The following is a 21,143-nucleotide window of genomic DNA, read 5'->3' as shown; positions in this document are numbered from 1 at the left end:
ATGTTATCCCCTTATATATCAATGCAGCCCGCTTGTAGAGGGTGGAACAGCAATAAAGTATGGTTGGCAAAGCAAAGCAGCAACAAAAGAGAAGAGCAAAATGATGAAAATATTGATTCCTGGATCTGCCCCAAATGTAATAGGTTCCTCCCTTAGCCATGCACCACCCTGCCACCAAGTTTGGTCAGTCAATCTATCAATCGCACATACGTAACCTTGTTTGCAGAGGTTGTAACAGTAACGTTGTAGCTTTAACAATCAATAAATACATATATAAAATGATTTAACATATACTGAGTCTACCTTATCCATTATTCTATTACAAACAACCAAACAAAGCAGCCAGGACATGCAGGTAATGACTAATATTGTAGGCGTTAACATACAAATTATCTTTATTTATCTTAATTATCAGTCTCGCTGCTGCGCGTCAATGCAGCAAGAGTGAAGACTGTCTGAAATCCAGATAATATAGATGATTGATAAAGGAGATGTCTGTGCCATTAATGGACCATTAAAGGATGGACATGATGAGGTGTCCACTCTCATGTTTCTTCCAAAATTAAACAATCAATGATGACAGGAAGCCAAACTCTTCAACCATTTTGAGTATAGATACAATTTGACACATTGTTCTCTGCTGTTTAAGTAAGAACTGTCAGGAAACTCGTAATTGTTGCATGTGTGTATGAATTTAATTGCTGGAACATAAGAAATATCAAATAATATATATCTTTCAGGTTGCCACGGGTGACAGTCCGTCATGAGTACATCGGCCCCAGGTCCTACCAGGTCTCTCCTTTTACATTTGTTGAAGATATCAAGCGGTTTGTGTACGAGGAGACAAACCTGCCTGTCAGAGAGCAACGGCTGACACACAATGGGAGGCTGGTAGGTGTTTACCTCATTACAGCAGGGTGAAGACACCTGCAAAATGTACGACTGGCAAATATGTAGACTGTGCATCGGCAGCGAAACACATCTGCAACATCAAAATTTCTTTTAACCACTTGGTTGTGTGTGAGTGTGTGTGAGTAGTTTTCCCTTTTCTGGCTGCTTGTTCATTATTTTTCTGTGTATTTGATATGATCAGATTTATCTCACAAAGCATGTCAGCGCTTGCTTAATGTTGTATATTTAGTTTTCAAGGTTTGTTTCAGAGGATTATAGTATTACTCAGTGTGCACAGGTTTAGTATTCAGTATTTAGTATGCCACCTTGTTCCGTGTTTAGTAGTTGTGTCCCATTTTACCAATGGCTGTCAGCAGACACAGCACTTATTCTGTTACACTGACCTTAAACAGTGTCTCCACTGTTCATGATGCTCTAAGCCAAGTCAGTGGTTTTTGTATTCCTGTAAACACCAGATTTGTTTTGTTCATAGCCGGATCTTATGACTGATGAGTTCAGCATGATGATCCATAATGCAGTGGTTTTAAACAAGGTTTCAGCTCAGATTTCTGTTTGTGTTAGCCTCAAATTTTGTGACTCACACGGTGAGCAACATACTTAAGGCAATCATGACGTATTAAACATTTTCTGCACACTGAACAAAAATAATCGATATCTAGTTATACCCAATATGGCAGAGCTATAAACATCCCTAACATATGGTATTTTTAGCCTAATTATCTTAAAGATATCCTTATCTTAATTGGAACAAAGTCAATTGTGCTAAATTAATGAATTGGTCATTCCTAAAGCTGAAGCTACAGTTGGTCCTGTAGTGGTTTGGGAATGATCTATGTGGGTGTATGGCCTGGCATGACTGCAATGGACCTCCTATCTTAGGGCTCAGTTGATAGATAGCAGCAGGTGGTGGTCAGTGCTCGCACATTTCTGACCTCATGTGCAGAACTTAGCTGCAGCTAAGTCATGCACAACAAGACCAAGACCAACACCTTGGACTGGCATGTTCAAGGTGTTGCACCAAACATTTCGATACTAAAACAATTGACTCATGGCTTCTGTGGATTTTGAAGGATTGTAAGAAATATACTAGAAAATATGATAAAAGATATTTCCAACGAGTCCTGCTCAGTAAATAGATGGTGTGAGCTCTAGCCTGATGCCATTTAACGTCTGCATCAGCCTGATGGAGGTGGCAGTGTGCCCAGATCCGTTGTGCCATGCTTTAAGACACACTGAAAGGCAGTAATGAGTTTAGTGTCTTTGCAGTGTTTTTCTAAAACATTCTTCAGTGTAAACGTCTGAGTCTTTCAGCCCTGTTGTCAAATGAGGGAAACCACTTAGATGTAAGCTAAATACTGCACAGTCATCTTTGTTAGACTAGATTCTGATGAGATTAATAAGAAATATTGTGCTTTCACGTCTGTCATGTCCAGACAGAGATTCTGAAATTACCTTTGCCTCACAATGTTAAATGGAACCCCCACCCTCCCCTGTTAAAGAAATAATCACAATTCCTCCTCTTCTTATAGTATAAATGACCATAGCAAGCTGCAGTGACGTTGTGTCGGGCTCATTTTACGTTCATATGCAAGGAATGCTGAGTGCAGTTGGTGGGGGGAAAGAGCAGATAAGGGTTTCACCTTAGAGAGCCCCAAACCGCAGCAGCAGCAGTATCCCGTGTGGTGCTGGGTCTGTGGCTGCCTGCTGTATTGATTCTTACAGACCCATCAGGGACAGATTGTGTATCACACATACGTGATCAGTAACAAAGGATTTACAGGAGCCGGGATCAAAAATCAAAGCATACATGATTCTTTTTAGATGACACTGTAATTGTTTAAGCTGTCATTAATATGCTGTCACTGTTCAGCTCTTGTTGGCTTTCAAAAATGTTTGATGAGTAGAGGGAGTCACACAATTAACAGTTTATGGAGAGATAATCATGTTGCCCATGCTAATTTGTTTTCCTCAGCAAAATCTGTTCTTGTTTTGGTTAAGTATGCTCTATCTCCATATCAACCCTTCTAGCTGGATGACGGTGTGCAAATTGGGACCTTGGTGCCAAATGGGAGCCCTGAAGTATCTATCACCCTGGAGAGCAGAGGACTAAAAGGAGGAGGTAAAGTTAAAACCACCAAACGCTGTACAACAATAATTAGATTCTCAGGACAGTCACATTAATCCAACCTAATTTTACAGGGAGGTTTGGACAGACTACACCACCATTAGTCGAGTTCCTGAAAGATATTTTGAGGAGGTATCCAGAAGGTGGACAGATTCTGAAAGTAAGTCTCTAGTGATACAGATTTTCACAGACACATTTGGATAGACTAACATAGCATTCGTTCAATTTGCCATAACATCTTTTTTACTGAAGTTGAGTGGGTGATGAGGAAGACAGGGGTGTGTGGTGTTATGGTGAAGAGACGCATAAGATTCACCCACTTACATAACTCACACTGTGAAAAATAAAACCAATGGTCTCCACCCATTTTATGAAAGTGAACCACTTGGCTGTTTATGTAATTCCCTAAAATCTACATAGATAAATTATTTCACTTCAGGAAACTTGTGCAATCTCTATTAGTAAATGACTTGGTGAACAGGCAGTAGAGAGTTCTCCCAGGCAAGGGCAGTAGTAAATTTAAACAGATTTAATGCGCTTTGGATTTTATGCACAAAAGCCCAGATACATTTACTTCATGACAAATATGCCGCTACTGTAGATGACCAGTTTTAGAAGTTAGAGTCTGACAGGAGCCTCCCACCAATGTCTGTACTCAGTTTCCTGTCAAATCCTCCACAAACCGACTGGGTGTCACCATGGACATCACATTAACTAAAAAAAACATTAAAAAGGCCACCTACCTTCATAACCATTTGTCTCCTTTACTTTGAAGGAGCTGATTCAAAATGCAGAGGATGCAGGAGCCAAAGAAGTCAAGTTTATGTATGATGAGACAGAGTATGGAGTGGAGTCATTGTGGTCACCTAACATGGCTCAGTATCAAGGTTAGTAATAAATAAGCAGCAAAGTACAGCAGTAAAGCCCAGTCACAAGTAAGACTGTACCAGCTGAACTGCTGAAGTACCCTTGAGCTTCTGTTCTGTCGCTCTGCTCAGAGCTCCCTGTGAGCTGGGAACATGAAAAGCCAACTTTACTACAGAGTTTAATTATCTAATGCATTGTTTTCATTTATTTAATTCACTTGTATTTAGTACTTCTAAAGGGTATGTAGTCCTAGATCACCTGTCATATTTTGGTGCATAGGTTCTACGGTAGCAGTCAAGTAAGACTTATATTTCCTGATCTGATTCTAACTTTGTGTGTTGCAGGTACAGCATTGTATGTGTACAATGATGCTGTGTTCACTGGGGAAGACTGGAATGGCATCCAAGAGATTGCAAGAAGCAGGAAGAGAGAGGATCCCTTGAAGGTTGGACGATTTGGAATCGGGTTCAACTCTGTGTACCACATTACAGGTAAGAACTGTTTATTTGCATCTTGTGTTTTCATCTAAATGTTATTTCTGTGTAAGTTAAAGAGATTGTGTAAACATTATTTAGGTTAATTGTGTGACATGTAATTCTAAGAATTACAAAAATAATTGGGATTCTGCAATATTGCCTTTGAGATGCATATATAAAATACTAACTTGAATTTTAAATGCTGTAGAATGAACAATATTTCAGATTTTCATTTATATCTTCATGCTTTTCCTCTCAATGGTTCAGATGTTCCCAGTATATTCAGCGGAGACCAGATAGCCATGTTGGACCCTCACCAGACCCTGTTTGGGGTGAATGAGTCTGGACAGTGCTGGAACTTGAAGACCGACACTAAAGAGATCGCAGAACTTGCAGACCAGTTTGCCCCTTACGTTGGGATGTTTGAGAGCTCACGGAAAACCATCAAGGAAGGCAGCTTTCCTGGAACGCTGTTCCGCTTCCCACTCCGCACGACGGCCTCACAACTTAGTGTCAACATTTACAACAAAGAAAAGGTCTTGGAACTCTTTGAGTCTTTCAAAGCAGATGCAGATACAGTGCTCCTCTTCCTGAAGAGCGTTCAGAAAATCTCCCTGCATGTTCGTGAGTCTGATGGTACAGAACGCATGCTGTTTCAGGTCACAGCAACAGAGAACACTGAGGATAAACTAGAAAGACCCAACGCACTAAAGACACTGGGTCAGGCCATCGACAGCTACAGTAATGGAGTTCAAAGCTCAACTGTCACATGTGTGACTTACCAGGTCAACATTGAGACTCAGGATAAAACAACTAAAGAAACCCAGAACATGACATGGCTGGTATGCAATGGAGTTGGAGGACGAGGGATGAGTGCAGAGTTGGACTCTCTGGCAGAAGACTTGAAGTTCACGCCAACCATTGGCATTGCCCTGCCTCTCACCCTTATCAATAGACAAGACAAAGGTGCCACATCTGGTTTCTCAGGACGAGCTTTCTGCTTCCTTCCTCTCCCCCCTGGGGAGGAGAGTGAGACAGGGCTTCCAGTACATGTCAGTGGCTTCTTCGGTCTCACAGACAATCGTAGGAGTATCAAGTGGCGGGAGGTGGACCAGTGGAGAGATCCAGCAGCCCTGTGGAATGAGCTACTTATCATCACTGTCATCCCTAATGCTTACTTCACTCTCATCACAGAGGCTATCAAAAGGGTACAGACAAAAAAGGACCAAGATTTCCCACTGTCCCCCAGGGGGACCTATGAAGCCTGGCCAGACCCTAATCGGGTCAAGACCAGGTGGAAACCCATACTGGAGCTGCTGTTTCAGGATTTGTTGCAGCAGCAAGTCATATTTTCCCTCAGTGAAAGATGGATCCGGGTAGACCAGTCTGTGTTTTCAGAGCTGGACATAGACAAGGACATTTCAGAGACTGTAATCAACTACCTCCAAAGCTCAGGAATGCAGGTGGCTGAGGTGCCTGCAGCTGTGGCCTCTGTCTTGTCTGCCTACATGACTGAGTCCAACGAAGTGAAGAAGGTGACACCATCTTTGTTGCGGCAGGTGTTCAGGAAGTGTAAACACAAAGGTCCCCCACAGGAGAAACTTCTGCTGCTGGAGTTTGCACTTAGTGATGCCTGTTACAGTGACCTCATAGGACTGGAGCTCCTGCCACTGCAAGATGAGACATTTACCACATTTTCATCTTCTGTCAGTGAGAAGGATTCCATTTACATTTCATCTGAGGAGTACCCCAGGTACAGACAAAGCAAAATCATGTATTATTTCAGTAAAATTTGTTGTTGAAATTGCACAATCATTGATTTTCCCTTTTATGTAGCCTACATTTACCCTGATCTATAAATCCTTCTATTAATTTACTTCTTTACTGATTTATTCTTTTAACTTTCTTTTCTTCACTTCTATTATTTCATTCTGCAGATTCTGAGATTAAAATCCAACATTTAAAATCAGAATTATTTATATTATATTATATTATATTATATTATATTATATTATATTATATTATATTATATTATATTATATTGTATTATATTATATTATAGTATGTATGTATGTTTTTATTTATTTATTATTTATTTATTTATTTATTCATTCATTCATTCATTCATTCATTCATTCATTCATTCTAATACTCAAAGGTCAGCATTCTGACAAAGGTAGTTAAAGGGAGAGTGACAACGAAAGAATTCACTTTTATTTTAGAACTCCTAACTCAGGACCCTGCCCACTAATTGGCCACTGTGATAAATGATTGTATTATACAATATATCTAACCTTTTGTCTTTTGTTTTGAGGTCTCTGTACCCAGGACTTGAGGGTCGATTTGTGTTGGAGAGCATCAAACCATCAGTAATGAACAGCCTGAAGAATGCGGCCAAAAGCAGAGGTAATCATATTCATATGTTAAGAAGGACTTTCATGTTTTGATTTATTTTGACAGCTCTAATTATCATAACCTTTGACTCAGAGGTGCTACACAAAAGGGGGCATAATTTTACTCTATAACCAAGGCACTGACCAGGTCCTGAGTGTGACAGTTTGAAGTGCTGACCCCATGTGGGTTATGAAACTGTGTTGTAGCAACATTGGGTCACCTTCCTGTCCTGCAGTGCCCGCAGGCATTAAATCTGGCACACAGCGGATGGATGACTTATCATCAGTATGTGTGTGTGAAGTACTAAAAAGGGCAGGGTGATAATGAGCATACTGATTCATGGATGAGGATACTTTGCAACCGCAGCTATTAGATCATCCATCTATCTATCTATCTAAAAGCCAACCCAACCCCCACTTATCATGAAAACGCTGGGTTTATATTACCAAATCATTTCCTACTTTATGAGCTGATGGCATGTTGGAAAACCATAAAGAAAGGTTAAAGCTAAATAAACGAGCTTGAGTAAAGTTCAACAGCAATTCTGTTTTTCTGCTCTGGTATTCATACTATCAATACTACCATAGTGAAAGAAGAAATCAGTGCAGATTGAAATTCCAAAGAACCAAACTGTTTTTTTGGTATAGCTCGATGTCTGCATATGTTCAGTTGCAGCAAAAACCACACCAGCAGAATTAAATCTGGTTGACGATGCTAATCTGTGAATTCAGATATTGTAGTATTGTAGTATTATATTAAATTGAACTGAAACCTGCAAACTCTTGGTCCTTCATAGTACTGTGCATGGTTTGAAGTGGGTTATTTACATGATGTGAGAATAAAATCTATGTTAGGTTTATCATACGTAATGAGAGAATATATATTTACCATGTTGTAAATCATGAATTTATGTATTATGTGACAAAGCCTTACATATGCTACTTGTTTTTTTATTGATATGTAATCCAGTATGTGTAGATCTTCAAATATCAATTTGGATTCTAGAACTTTAGAAATGAAATGATCATAGTAAAATGCTGAAAATCTCCCAAATCTGTCACTTGAATTCCAGTGCAACAATATCTTTGGGGGTGCTCAGGTAGGTAATATGTTGGTGTCAAATGTTGGTCCTTTTTACTATTAACCCAAATCAATGCAAGTTTTATTTGCCATGGTAACAGCAGTACTTTCCTGACTTGCATCGTCATACTGCTGCAGTCTCTTTGACCACCTAGTGTGTGTGGGTGTGCATAATCTATAGAAATATGTGTGCTTGCATGTCCTTAATGTGTTGAAATGTATAAATTATGAAAACTGAATTGCTGTGTTTGCAAATGTTAACTGAACCCTGAGACCAAATTGAGAAAAGTGAAAGTTGTGGGCTGGTGATGCCCAACTCAGAGAACTGCAATCCTCTTCTGAGACTGCATGGGTCTGACTGTGAGGAAAAAGATTTGGGAAACAACTAATGTGCCATAACAACAAATCCAGACTTATGGTTTTGGAGAGTTAACACATAAAGCACATATAATAAGTGATTGTTTACTGATTTAGGTTTTGTTTTTAATTGAAACAGGAAGACCCTGCACTCAGCTACAACTGCTAAATCCTGATCGATCAGCTCGACTCATCAAGGAGATCCTGTCAGCAGCCTGGCCGAGTACAGACTTCATTGTCCAGTGGGAATCGGGTAACAGAGAGATGAAGCACCCTTTATTTTGCTGGTTAAAGATGGTTTGGAAGCATCTGTATATCTATTTTGCTGATGACCTAAGTACCTTTGAAGACATGCCTTTGATCCCACTTGTGCCACTTGAGGAAAGCAAAGACAAAGTCAAGCTCCTGCGTCTCAGAACTCCATCCCCCATTATCCTCGTGGAAGAAGAAGAGCCCCCACTTTCTGAATGCCTTCTTGACACCATGGAAAAGCTTGGAGCAGTCGTGGTAAAAAAGCTGGATTCATGTTTGCAGCACCCACTACTAAAGAATTACATCCATCCTGTGTCTCCCAGTATGCTGCTGCAGATCATGGATAGAATGTCAACACAACGATTAGCAAACCAAGTCGCTTCTTTCACAGTCAAAGAGAAGATTACACTCAGAATCTTTCTGGCAGGACTCTCTGATGTTACAGAAAGGGAAAAGCACATCCTGCTTGAGCTTTCCATCTTTGAGAAATTGGGGGCTGATAAAGGATCCTCAGCCTTTACATCACTGAGAGGAGCTAGAGCGTTACATCATACTGCAAAGTATCCACCCGATGTGAAGTTGTCCTTAAATCTTGTGGGTTGCCGTGATGAGGAATCAATCCGCCTTATCAAGATGCTTCATGTTGAACAAGTGAAAACAACAGAATGTTTGAGGATGATCATTCGGGATATTGAGAAGGGATTCTACTCTGATGATGAAATAACCAAAATCATGCTTTGGGCACTTAAACATCTGTCATTTCTAAAGAATGAAAACTCTGCTGTGATTGGATGGCTATCCTCTCTGAAATGTGTTCAGTCGTCCTCCGGAAAGCAAGTCACTCCCTCAGATCTCTTTGATCCCGACCTGGAGATTCTACAGAATCTGTTCTATATGGAAGAGAAAACCAGGTTTCCAACCAGTACATTCACATCGTCCCCTGATATTCTTCATTCACTGAGGCAGCTGGGGCTCAGAAATGAAGTGCAGCTCGGTGAAAAAGATGTACTCCATGTGGCGAAGAAAATAGAGGAGTTACAAAGCAGCAAACAACCTGAGTGGAACCTAATAATCAAAAAGGCAAAAACACTGCTACAGATTCTCAACAGACAAACCAAGTTGATTAAATCAGCTGATGCACAAGCATCATTACTCAAATTGAAATGGGTACCTGTTTGTAAAGAAAGACCTCTGACATACCCAAAATCTCTTGCTTGGATGGGAGATACAGTCAACATCTGTTCTCTGTCTGACATGTGCGATATATCTCATGCGGTGCTTGTGGGATCATCAGTAGCACTGGTTGAACACACATCTACAGGTATGAAGAAGGCACTAAAGCTAACTATAGAGCCACAGGTGGATCAAGTGTTACAGCACCTGAAAGCAGTGAATGACTGGCACAAATCTCAAGCATTCACCACAGAGGATTGGTATCAGTTCCAGCAGATCCTTTTTGAGATTTATGCTTTTATGCAGGCTCATCTTGAGGATGCAAGAGAAGCAATGAAGTCACTTCCTTTTGATTGGGTGTGGACAGGGAAGGCATTCTCATCACCGGCTCATACAGTGCTAAAACCCATCCCTGACCTAGATTTGCAGCCCTACCTGTACTCCTTACCAAAGACCATCAGAAAGTTTCACAAACTTTTCAAGTTTTGTGGCTCAGTTGAAGAAGTTGTCCCAAGTCACGTGTTTGAGGTCATCAGCACCGTTCGGCAGAGATGTCAAGGTGAAATAACCTGGGAGGAAAGCAAACATGATCTCCTACTTTTGGTTAACATCCTGAGATGGCTGTACAACAATCAAATAGCTGTGGAAACTAACATGCATGTTCCTATCCTGTCTTACAAGGACCCAAACAAATTAGCCATGAAGCCCATTCATGAATGCACCTACTGCGACATCAAAGTGGATGATTTGAATGACTTGCTGGAAGATGCATCAGAGCCAATTATATTAATCCATGATGACATTCCCATGAAAACTGCTGAGTGGCTACAAGTACCTTGTCTGAGCACAAGGCTGATAAACCCAGAGAACCTTGGATTTGAGCAATCGGGCCAAAGAGAACCTCTAACAGTGAGAATAAAGAATATTCTGGAAGAATATCCCTCTGTAGCTGACATTTTCAAAGAACTTCTTCAGAATGCTGACGATGCAAGTGCAACAGAGTGCAGTTTTCTTATTGACATGAGAAAAAACAGTGACATGCGAGAGAATCTCCTTGACCCTGGCATGATTGTTAGCCATGGCCCCTCGCTGTGGTCTTTTAATAATGCTGTATTCTCAGACACAGACTTTTTGAACATCACAAGGTTGGGGGGTTCCGTGAAACGATGTGAAGCAGACAAAGTTGGCAAATTTGGCTTGGGTTTCAACTCAGTATATCACATCACTGATATTCCCATCATAATGAGCAGAGAGTTCATGATCATGTTTGACCCAAACATCAATCACATCAGCAAGCACATCAGAGACAGGTCCAATCCAGGGATCAAAATCAACTGGAGCAAACAACAGAAAAGGTTGAGAAAATTCCCCAACCAGTTCAAACCTTTCATCAATGTCTTCAATTGCCAGCTTCCTCTTGCTCAGGAGTCCCCATACAAATACAGTGGAACTCTGTTCAGACTCCCATTCAGAACAGAGCATGAAGCCTCAGCGAGTGAAATCAGCAGCATCTACTATAACACCACAGACATCTATTCTCTTGTTGACGAGTTCAGCATATGTGGCCATCGCTTTATATTGTTCACTCAGCATGTTGGAAGTATGGTCCTGAAATACCTGAAATATGAGGAACCAAATCCAGCTTCAGCCCAAGATGTTGTCACCATCAACAAAAGTGTGTGGTCATCCAAAGCGTCCTATGGACCTCTGAGCATTCTGAAATCTGCAGCAAAATTCATGAAGAAGGTAGCAAGCACCAACAGGGTTCCTGCTGATGTACCCAAGTCCGGCTGCATCATACGAATTGTAGTGGAGGAGTTTCATAATGTGTTCAAACGTATTGTTGATCTCCACTCCCCACTGTTCAGAGGTTCAGAGGAAGATCCTAACCAGTACTTTGAGATGGCTGCAAAAGGTATCCAAACAAGAAGACTTACAGATGAAATGCCCTCAAAGGCAGTTGAGGTCACCAACTGGCTAATTTGCTCATGTATGGATGCAACTGAAGCGCTCAAGTTTTCCTTGGGTGAAAGTGGAAAAAGGCTAGGACTGGTCCCTTGTGGAGGAGTAGCTGTTCTGCTTTCAGAAGAAGAGAATCGGAAATGGACAGTCAAGACAAATGTCAACCCAATAGGAGAGGTATTTTGTTATCTACCCCTTAGAATCAAAACGGGCCTACCAGTCCATATCAATGGCTGCTTTGCTGTGACTTCCAACCGCAAAGAGGTCTGGAAGACTGACACGAAAGGACACTGGAACTCAGTGTTCATGAGACATGTCATTGTCCAGGCATACTTAGCAGCACTCTCAATGTTACGGTCATTGGCCGATAGTGGAGAATTGCTTGACTACAGCTATTATGCAGCGTGGCCTGATCCAAGTCATGTGCATGATGACTTCACATTGGTCAGCCAGGGAGTCTACCAAGAAATCGCCAAAGGAGGTGACAGTGATCATGCAAAGGTTTTCTCAGATGGCAACATGTGGGTGTCGATCAAATATGTCAGATTTCTTGATGACACCTTGCTCTGTAGGCCAGACATTGGCCCTGCTGCTTTCAAGATATTCCTGAAATACCTCAAGAAGAGTGGCTCTCAAAACCTTTGTGCCGTGGAGCTTCCTGACTGGGTGAAGGAAGGATTTGATGATGCTGGGTGTAAAGGGAAGTTGATGGAAAACACATTGACAGAGAAGCAGTTCTTTTCAGATGTCTTTTTCCCCCATATCCAGGAAATCGACAAAGAGCTTCGAGACCCATTGATGCATTATGTTTTGAATGAGAAAGTGGAGGAATTTGCAGGTATCCTCAGGGTAACTCCATGCATCCCATGCTCTGGTCCCAAGATGGAACTGGTGTTACCTTCCAGGCTCATTCACCCAGAAGGAAGAGTGGCTAAACTGTACAACGGTGATGATGGAAGATTTCCAGAAGGAACTTCAAAAGACTACCTGAACCCAGTGTGTTTAGTGAAGCTTGTACAGTTGGGCATGGTGAAGGATGATCTCTCATGGGAGGACCTGACTGAACGTGCTGAATCTGTGATTGATCTTAATGAAAATGATCATACGGCTGCCTGCTTCCGCAGCAGTATACTGCTCAGTCTCATTGATGAGAAACTAAAGATAAGAGACCCAGGAGCAGTTGAGCTCTTAGAAAAGTTACAGGACATTAAGTTCCTGCCCTTCCTGACAAGGCCTGCAGGGTTTTCCCTACCATGGCATGGGAATAATTTTCCACCCTCAACTATGTTTTCTGCAAGAGAACTCTTCACAACTGAACATCAAGACACAGTGTGTCTGATGAAGCCAATCCTAAATGAGAACTCCCCCTCTTTCAAAGGTTGTGGCTCAATGACACTGGCTGTGAAAGACTGTCTTGGTCTTATAAGGAACCCCACAGTTGGACTGGTCATCAGTCAACTGAAGAAACTGTCTCAATCATTTGATGGTGTCACGCTGTATCAAGAAAACATAACAAATGCTTGTTATAAGTATCTACATGAAGAGATGCTACAGGATGAGACTGCGAAGGAGCAAATAAAGGAGGATCTCAAAACATTCAACTCCATTCTGGTAGAGAACACATACGTTAATCCCTCCAAAGTTGCATTCTACCTGAATTTCGATGCAGCTCCATACCTTTATCAGCTCCCTAACAAATACAGGAATAGCTGCCGTGAACTATTTGAAAATGTTGGGGTCCAGCCCAGTTTCACAGTAGCAGATTTTTCAGCTGTTCTGGATAAAGTGAAGCAAGAATGTGGACGAAGGGCACTTACTGAGGAGAACTTTCAGCTGTGTCGGAGAATTATTAGTGAAGGAACATGGAGCTTGATACGAGACAAAAATCAAGAGTACTGTCGAGCAAATTATAGTGAGATTCTGCTACCTGACTCTAACCTGACATTGCAGCCATCCAAATCCCTCTGCTACAATGATTGTCCTTGGATTAAAGTCAGAGACTCTTCTGTGAAGTACTGTCATGGGGATATTCCGAGAGAGGTTGCTGTGAAATTAGGTGCAGTCCCCAAACGGCACAAAGCCTTGGAGAGGTATGCTTCCAATGTCTGCTTCACTACCCTTGGAAGTGAGTTTGGGCAGAAAGAAAAACTCACAAGCAGAATTAAAAGCATTCTCAATGCTTATCCATCTGAAAAAGAAATGCTAAAAGAGCTACTTCAAAATGCAGATGATGCCAAAGCCACAGAGATTTACTTTGTTTTTGATTCAAGGACACACCCAACAGAAAGAATATTTGATGATAAATGGATCCCAATGCAAGGCCCTGCACTATGTGTATATAACAACCAGCCTTTCACAGAGGATGATGTCAGAGGGATACAAAACCTTGGAAGAGGAACAAAAGAGGCCAATCCAGGCAAAACTGGTCAGTATGGCATTGGATTCAATTCTGTCTATCACATCACTGACTGCCCCTCATTCATCTCAGGCAATGACATTTTGTGCATCTTTGATCCCCATGCACAGTATGCACCAGGTGCAACATCTGTGAGTCCTGGAAGGATGTTCAGAGATTTGGACTCTGATTTCAGATCTCAATTTTCTGATGTCCTGAATCTATATTTAGGGGCACACTTTAAGTTGGAACGTAGTACAATGTTCAGATTCCCCATCCGCTCAACAGAGATGGCAAAGACATCAGAGATCAGTTCTGTCCCTGCTTCGGACAGAATGGTTCAAAACCTTCTGGATAAGCTCAGAACTGATGGCGCAGAACTTCTCATGTTCCTCAATCACATGGAGAAAATATCAATCTGTGAAATTGAAAATGCAACAGGAGAACTCAAAGTGCTGTATTCTGTGACGGCTAAAATAACAGATGGCGATCGGCTAAAACGCAAACAGTTTCATGCCTCAGTCGTCGATAGTGTGACCAAAAAGAAGCAGCTCAGTGCTATCCCAGTTCAACAGATAACCTACACAATGGACATAGAGGACACTGAAGGTAACATGACTACATGGATGATCTGCAACAGATCTGGCTTCCCTAACATTGAAACTGTCTCAAAAAGTGTGATCTCAGCTCACAAAAATGAAGACATAACTCTCTTTCCACGTGGAGGTGTTGCTGCATGTGTCAGCCACAATTACAAAAAGCCTCACAGAGCCTTCTGCTTTTTGCCCCTGTCACTGGAAACTGGCTTACCATTTCATGTCAATGGGCACTTTGCCCTAGACTCTGCTCGAAGAAACCTTTGGAGAGATGACAATGGAGTAGGAGTCAGGAGTGACTGGAATAACAATTTGATGACATCACTGCTTGCCCCTGCTTGTGTGGAGTTGCTGATCCAGCTTAAGCGACGGTACTTTCCAGGTCCTGATCCTACCATGACTGTACTACAAGGAACACCAATTCATGCTGTTAAAGATACTTTACGGAAATTTCTGTTCTTCTTTTCAGTCAACAGACTTGAGATACAGCCAGATTGGTACTGCCTGGTTAAAGCCGCGTACAACTGTATTCATGCTGAACTGAAGCGTGTGCTTCCTGTGGTCAGAGCACCACACATGGACAATTCTGACATGCATTCTGTCACTTACATTACATGGGTAAATACATCCACTGCAAACAAAGGCAGGGCGTTTTTTGACAATCTGCTGCAGGATGAGCTACAGCACGTAAAAAGCACTGAGTACAACCTCACCTCAAGGAAGTCTGTGGCAGAAAATGTTTACAGACTAAAGACCTTGCTTCTGGATATTGGTTTCAACCTGGTTCACAGCTGTGATGAGACTGCAAATCTTTACTTGTGTTTAGAAGATGCAGGGATTCCAGTGAGCTATGTGACACCACAGGATGTGCGCAACTTTCTTCACACTTTTTCATCACCTGACACCACTTGCCAAGTTGGAAAACTTCCATGTCGTCTCCAACAGTCAAACTACAAGCTCATTCACAGTCTTAAGCTCCTAGTTGACTACTGCTTCAAAGATGTAGAGGTGGATCAGATCAAAATTGAGGGTTTGCCTCTGTTGATAACCATGGACAATATGCTTCAGGTGTTTGATTGCAAGAGACCAAAGTTCCTGACAACGCATCATGACCTGATCTTGTCCAGAAAAGAAATGTTCATGAATACGTTGTACATGAAGTATAGCAACATCCTGTTGAAGGCAGGACCTGCAAAGATCTTTGACATCAGCAGTTTTGGTGAACTCCTGGGCTCTGTTCTCCCAAGAGAGTATCGAACAAGGATCCCTGTTAGGTGGAGAGACACCTATGCAAGTGAGTCCTGGCTGAAGAGTGCATGGAACTTCATCAGTGAGAATATTGCTTTCAAGGAAGATCAGGCGGATATCAAACCTAGTTTTGACACAGTGCTCGACATTCTGAAGGATTGGGCTTTGCTACCAGGAATCAAATTCATGGCAAAAGAAAAGCTGGTTATCCCTGAGCACGATGTGCTTCTGCCCTTGAGTTTGATGAACATAGCCATCTTCCCACAAGGCCAAAATGACAAAGTCTTTCACACCCTAATGAAAGGAGGGTGTATTCAGCTTGCTGTGAACAAAATCTGTGTGAAAGAGAATCCCATCATGTCTTTTCTGGCACATCACACTGCAAACATTGAAAACCCATCAGGTATTCTGAAAGCTCTAGAATACATGATTCAAACATCAAGTTTTAAGGAAGAAAACTTGATTGACAAGGACTTTGAGGCTTTGCTGTTGTATTTCAATTGCAACTTGGGTAACCTCACACAAGATGATGCACAGAACTTGAAACTTCTCCCATGCTTTAAATCAGTTAGTGGGAGGTACATCAGCATTGCAAACTATGGGGCCTACTACGTTCTTGCAAAAAACATCCCAACTGCAGACATTGAAAAATGGGCTCACACAGCATCCTTTGCCTTTCTAGTTGACAATCCACAGCTGAAAGAACTGTACAGTTTCCTCGGCTGCACACCAATCGATGACTTGGAAGTGTACCTCAAACATCTACTGCCAAAGTTTGAAAGTCTCTCCTATGGTGCAAAAATTGAGCATGTTGTCTATTTGAAGGAGAGACTTTTGTCAATGGAAGAATCATGTGTGGTGAAAGATCAACTGTATGAGAAATTAGAAGGATTGTCATTCATCTATGATTACTCAAACAGGCTCAAGCCAACCAAGTTCTTCAGTGACGACACAGAAAAGGTTTTTGAGGTTATGCTACCTGCAAAGTCATTCATACCCAGTGAGTTTTTCAAGAAAGTTGAGCAAGTGTCAAAGCCCAAGAATTGGGCATTGTGCCATACCTCGTGGATAACTTTCCTAAGAAAGATAGGTCTCAAGCATGAAGTGTCACAACAGCAGATTCTTCAGTTTGCAAAAGAGGTTAGCGTCAAAGCTCAAACAGAGAGCTGGACCAAAGAAAAGGCGCAAACCATTGTCGACATTCTCTTGAATCATATTTTCAATGAGAGGGTTGATCTATTCCATGGTACTTTCCTCAAAGAGCTCTCAATGATTCCATTCCTGTGTCCCGAGAGAGCTCCAAAAGAACTTATTCGACTTCATTCACAGTACCAAGAGATGAGTGGCACCCTGCCTCTCATTCGTTTCAGTGGATCCCAGGTAAATCCAAAATTCAAGCAAACAGATATCATTCATTTGCTTTGGACATCTTGCCCAATTCTACCGGAAAAAGCTACACCATCCAGCATAATGGAACAGGAGGAGAGCACTCTCACTGGACAAGAACAACTTGACCAAGTGCTCATAATGTTAGGTGTCAACCTTGACCCTCCGTTGGAGAAAGTCATAAGCAACTGCAAGAACATCTGCAACATCTCAAGTCCAGATGATGAAATGGTGAAAACAAGGAACAAGGTTTTAAGGTCCACCTATGAGTTCCTCAATGCAGATAAAAGAGATTTTCGGTACCATCTCCGTGGAGTAGCCTTTGTCATGGTTGAAGACGGCTGGAAATTGCTGAAGCCTGAAGAGGTTGTCATTAATTTGGACAACGAATCTGACTTCAAACCCTATTTATACAAACTACCACTTGAACTCGGTACCTTTCATCAGCTGTTTAAGTTGCTTGGCACAGAAGATGTTGTATCAATTAAACAGTATGTTGAAGTGCTGTGGAGAATTTTCAGAAGTTCAGACGGCAAGCAGCTTGACCCAAATGAAATGAGAACTGTCAAAAGGGTTGTTTCAGGATTGTTCAAAGCCCTTCACAATGATCCTGTGGAGATCCGCAAAGACCTTGAGAGTCTACGAGATCTAATATTTTATCTTCCAAGCCATGATGGTAGATTAGCGAAATCCAATAGCTTGGTGTTTGATGATGCCCCTCACTACAAGAGTAGAATTCAGGGTAACGTTGGTGTTCAGATGCTTGTGGACATGAGCCAGTGCTATCTGGGCAAAGACCATGCCTTCCACACAAAGATGATTATGCTGCTACCACAGAAACTACGGCCAAGGCTGTTGAGCAGCATCCTTGAAGAACAACTAGACGAAGATTCTCCAAAAATGTGCCAGTTTGGAGCTCTTTGTTCACTCCAAGGGCGGCTTCAGCTGTTGCTGTCATCAGAGCAGTTCATCACAGGACTTATCAGAATAATGAAGCACGAGAATGACAACGCCTTCCTTGTAAATGAGGAAAAAGCCATTCGGCTCTGCAAAGCACTTTGTGAAGGGCTGAAAGTGTCTTGTTTTGAGAAACTCCAGACAACATTAAGAGTAAAAGGATGTAGTCCCATCCCACACAGCCGCAGTGAGACACTTGCCTTCCTGAAGAGATATGGGACAGCTGTGATTCACCTCTATATCCAGCATTCAGACTGCAAAGACATCAATTTTCTCTTAGCTTTGGCTATGACGCTGAAGTCTGCTACAGACAATTTGATATCCGACACATCTTATCTAATTGCAATGTTGGGTTGCAATGACATCTACAGAATCACAGAGAAGCTTGACAATCTTGGTGTGAAGTATGACTCAACGGAACCTTCAAAGCTTGAGCTACCCCTCCCAGGAACTCCTATACCAGCTGAAATACATCACACACTCCTCATGGATCCAACAAATGTATTTTATCCAGGGGAATATGTTGGTTACCTTGTAGACTCTGAGGGTGGAGACATCTATGGGTCTTACCAGCCTACCTATACATATGCCATCATCGTTCAAGAAGTAGAGAGAGAAGAGGTAGACAGCACCAGTTGCCTTGGCAAATGCTTCCAGATTGACATTGGTTACAGTGAGTACAAAATAGTCAGTTCCCTTGACTTGTACAAATTCTCAAGACAGGATGACAGTAACCAAGTGAAGGACAACAGTGCCTCACCACCACCAACAAGCCCAGACAACCGTTCTTCTGGTTCACGAATGCCCCCTCCTCTTTTTGCTGGTAAGGAAAACCAGAGACCACCTCCCCAAAAGCAGTCTCCAAAAAAGCTAAAGATTCATGCATTGCCTGAGATTTTGAAAGAAGTGACCCAAGTGGTTGAACAAGCTTGGAAGCTTCCTGAGACAGAGCGAAAGAAGATAATTCGCCGGTTGTATCTCAAGTGGCATCCGGACAAAAACGCTGAGAATCTGGACATTGCCACAGAAGTCTTCAAGCACCTACAGAATGAGATCAACAGGATGGAGAAACAGTCTTTGGCTGATCAGCAAAATACAGACAGAGCTTCCAGGAGATCTTTCTCCACATCCTCTTCCCGCTTCCACTCGGAGAAGTTTTCATTTCAAAGATTCTATTCATCGTGGAACCAAGAAGCAACAAGTCATAAATCTGAAAGGCAACAGTTTAGGGAACATTACACTAGCTATGCAGGTTCATCACACTCTCACCGTTTCTTTGTGCCCCCAACTTTTAAGACAGTAGGAAACCCAGTGGAGGCCCGCAGGTGGCTGAGGCAAGCAAGAGCAAACTACTCTGCTGCTAGGAACGATCTGCATAAGAATGCCAATGAGTGGGTGTGTTTTAAATGCTACCTGGCAACAAAGCTGGCACTGATAGCTGCTGACTATGCAGTCAGAGGAAAGTCAGACAAAGATGTGAAACCAACAGCTCTGGCACAAAAGGTGGAGGAGTACAATGCCCAATTAACAGGACTTACCAATGATGTTCAGATCTTGGAGGGATATGGCGTGGACAGCCTGAGAACACGTTATCCTGACCTCCTGCCCTTTCCACAGATCCCTAATGATCGATTCACATCTGAGGTCGCCATGAGAGTGATGGAATGTACTGCACGGATTATCATAAAGCTTGAAACCTTTGTACAGCACAAAATATAATGCTGCTTTCGTACTGCTGTTGAAAATGAAAAAAGGTTAATTGTGTCAAAATATGCATAGAACCTCAAAGTGAATAGAGGATCTGTGGCTGTGTGCAATACAGATCATGTACATATTTTCAGTCAAGTATCCTCTTGGCAGCTTATGGTACATATGCAGTTTCTACCTGCGTTGGTGGTATTGTGGCCCAAGGACAATAAATAAATGTATGGCTCCCATATCCTATTAGTCTGCCTCAATGTAGATGTTGCTGTAACATGTACAAACACTTGTGCAAATGCTATAAATACCAATGCATCAGCAATACTTTGTGTTCACCAAAGTCCACGTGTTTAGTGTCCTCTGTGTTAGAAAACAAAAGTGCTGCTTTTTTACTTTGTCTTTTATAAGATACAGTATATATAATATTTTCCTGCCACAGATTAAAAGTTGAGTGTACCTAAAGGATGCGCATAACAAAGAAAAATAGATGCAAATATAATTGCAATTACAGTCATGCAATGTGTTTCTGACATCTCAACGAGTCCAACAAATTTGTTTGTAAATCTTATTTTTTGTATTTCAACTGTTGATTTCATGTAATTTCTGTAAAAAAAAATGTAAATTTATGTAACATAGCCATTTGTTTATGGACTAAGCACCTTCCTGAAACTCTGTACTTGTGCTTGTAAAAGCACTTGTGTCATCCAGCAGTTTGGGAATATCCAACTGTGAATGGAAAATGATTCATGTCATTCATGCTATTTTTTAATTGATAGCTGTGTCACATTTTGCTTTGTAAAAATGCCAACACAGTAACATTTGGTGACCATTTTGCATCATTCACTGTTCATATGAATGTATACTCTGGACATATAACTAAGTCAACTAAGAGTGATTTATTTCTTGATGCGATGGCCAGTTTGAGAATGCTACATTGGGCAGTTGATATAATTTGGAAACAAGATTTTTATCTTTGGCGGCATACATAGTGCCATGCAACTTGTCATGCATTTGTTTGACATCGAGGACTAACACACTGGCCACATTCTTACTGTTGTCTTATCACACGTCAAGCTTGAGGTGATTCAGACAAGTGAATCTCCTTGAATCATTGTGCATCATGGTCACAGTGCCATAGGAGGGCAGAATAGACCTCACTTAAATAAATGGTGTCAGTTTTGTTTCTAGTTTACTAAAGAGAGTCACCAAAAATATTCTTTTCGTGATACGTCTAGAATTGAATTGAAGAAAAAAAAAATTAA

At 41.6% G+C, this 21,143-nt stretch overlaps 1 protein-coding gene across 2 annotated transcripts; it reads left to right on the top strand.

The window, feature by feature from the left end:
- The first annotated feature begins 3,893 nt into the window (after positions 1–3,893).
- On the top strand, positions 3,894–20,421 carry sacs (sacsin molecular chaperone). 2 transcript variants are annotated; one of them, XM_076143209.1, is made up of 6 exons: positions 3,894–3,924; positions 4,249–4,395; positions 4,648–6,133; positions 6,695–6,786; positions 7,847–7,873; positions 8,351–20,421. In XM_076143209.1, the coding sequence occupies exons 1-6, from the start codon at positions 3,909–3,911 to the stop codon at positions 19,897–19,899; spliced, it is 13,317 nt and encodes a 4,438-aa protein (XP_075999324.1). In that variant the 5' UTR covers positions 3,894–3,908; the 3' UTR covers positions 19,900–20,421. The 2 variants fall into 2 exon arrangements, with proteins under 2 accessions (XP_075999324.1, XP_075999316.1); XM_076143201.1 differs by lacking the exon at positions 7,847–7,873.
- Positions 20,422–21,143: the final 722 nt, after the last annotated feature.

This window comes from Genypterus blacodes, unplaced genomic scaffold, assembly GCF_046128005.1.
Source record: "Genypterus blacodes isolate CSIRO-AG114 ecotype Tasmania unplaced genomic scaffold, CSIRO-AGI_Gbla_v1 ptg000003l_1, whole genome shotgun sequence".
NCBI classification, from domain to species: Eukaryota; Metazoa; Chordata; class Actinopteri; order Ophidiiformes; family Ophidiidae; genus Genypterus; species Genypterus blacodes.
This window is presented reverse-complemented; position numbering and strand designations above follow the sequence as displayed.

What these genes read in the sequence shown, in the direction of transcription:
- sacs (XM_076143209.1), top strand. An exon ending in TCATCTGAGGAGTACCCCAG is followed by an intron (nt 6,134 to 6,694) that starts GTACAGACAAAG and finishes TTTTGTTTTGAG; the next exon opens with GTCTCTGTACCCAGGACTTG. An exon ending in GAATGCGGCCAAAAGCAGAG is followed by an intron (nt 6,787 to 7,846) that starts GTAATCATATTC and finishes CTTGAATTCCAG; the next exon opens with TGCAACAATATCTTTGGGGG.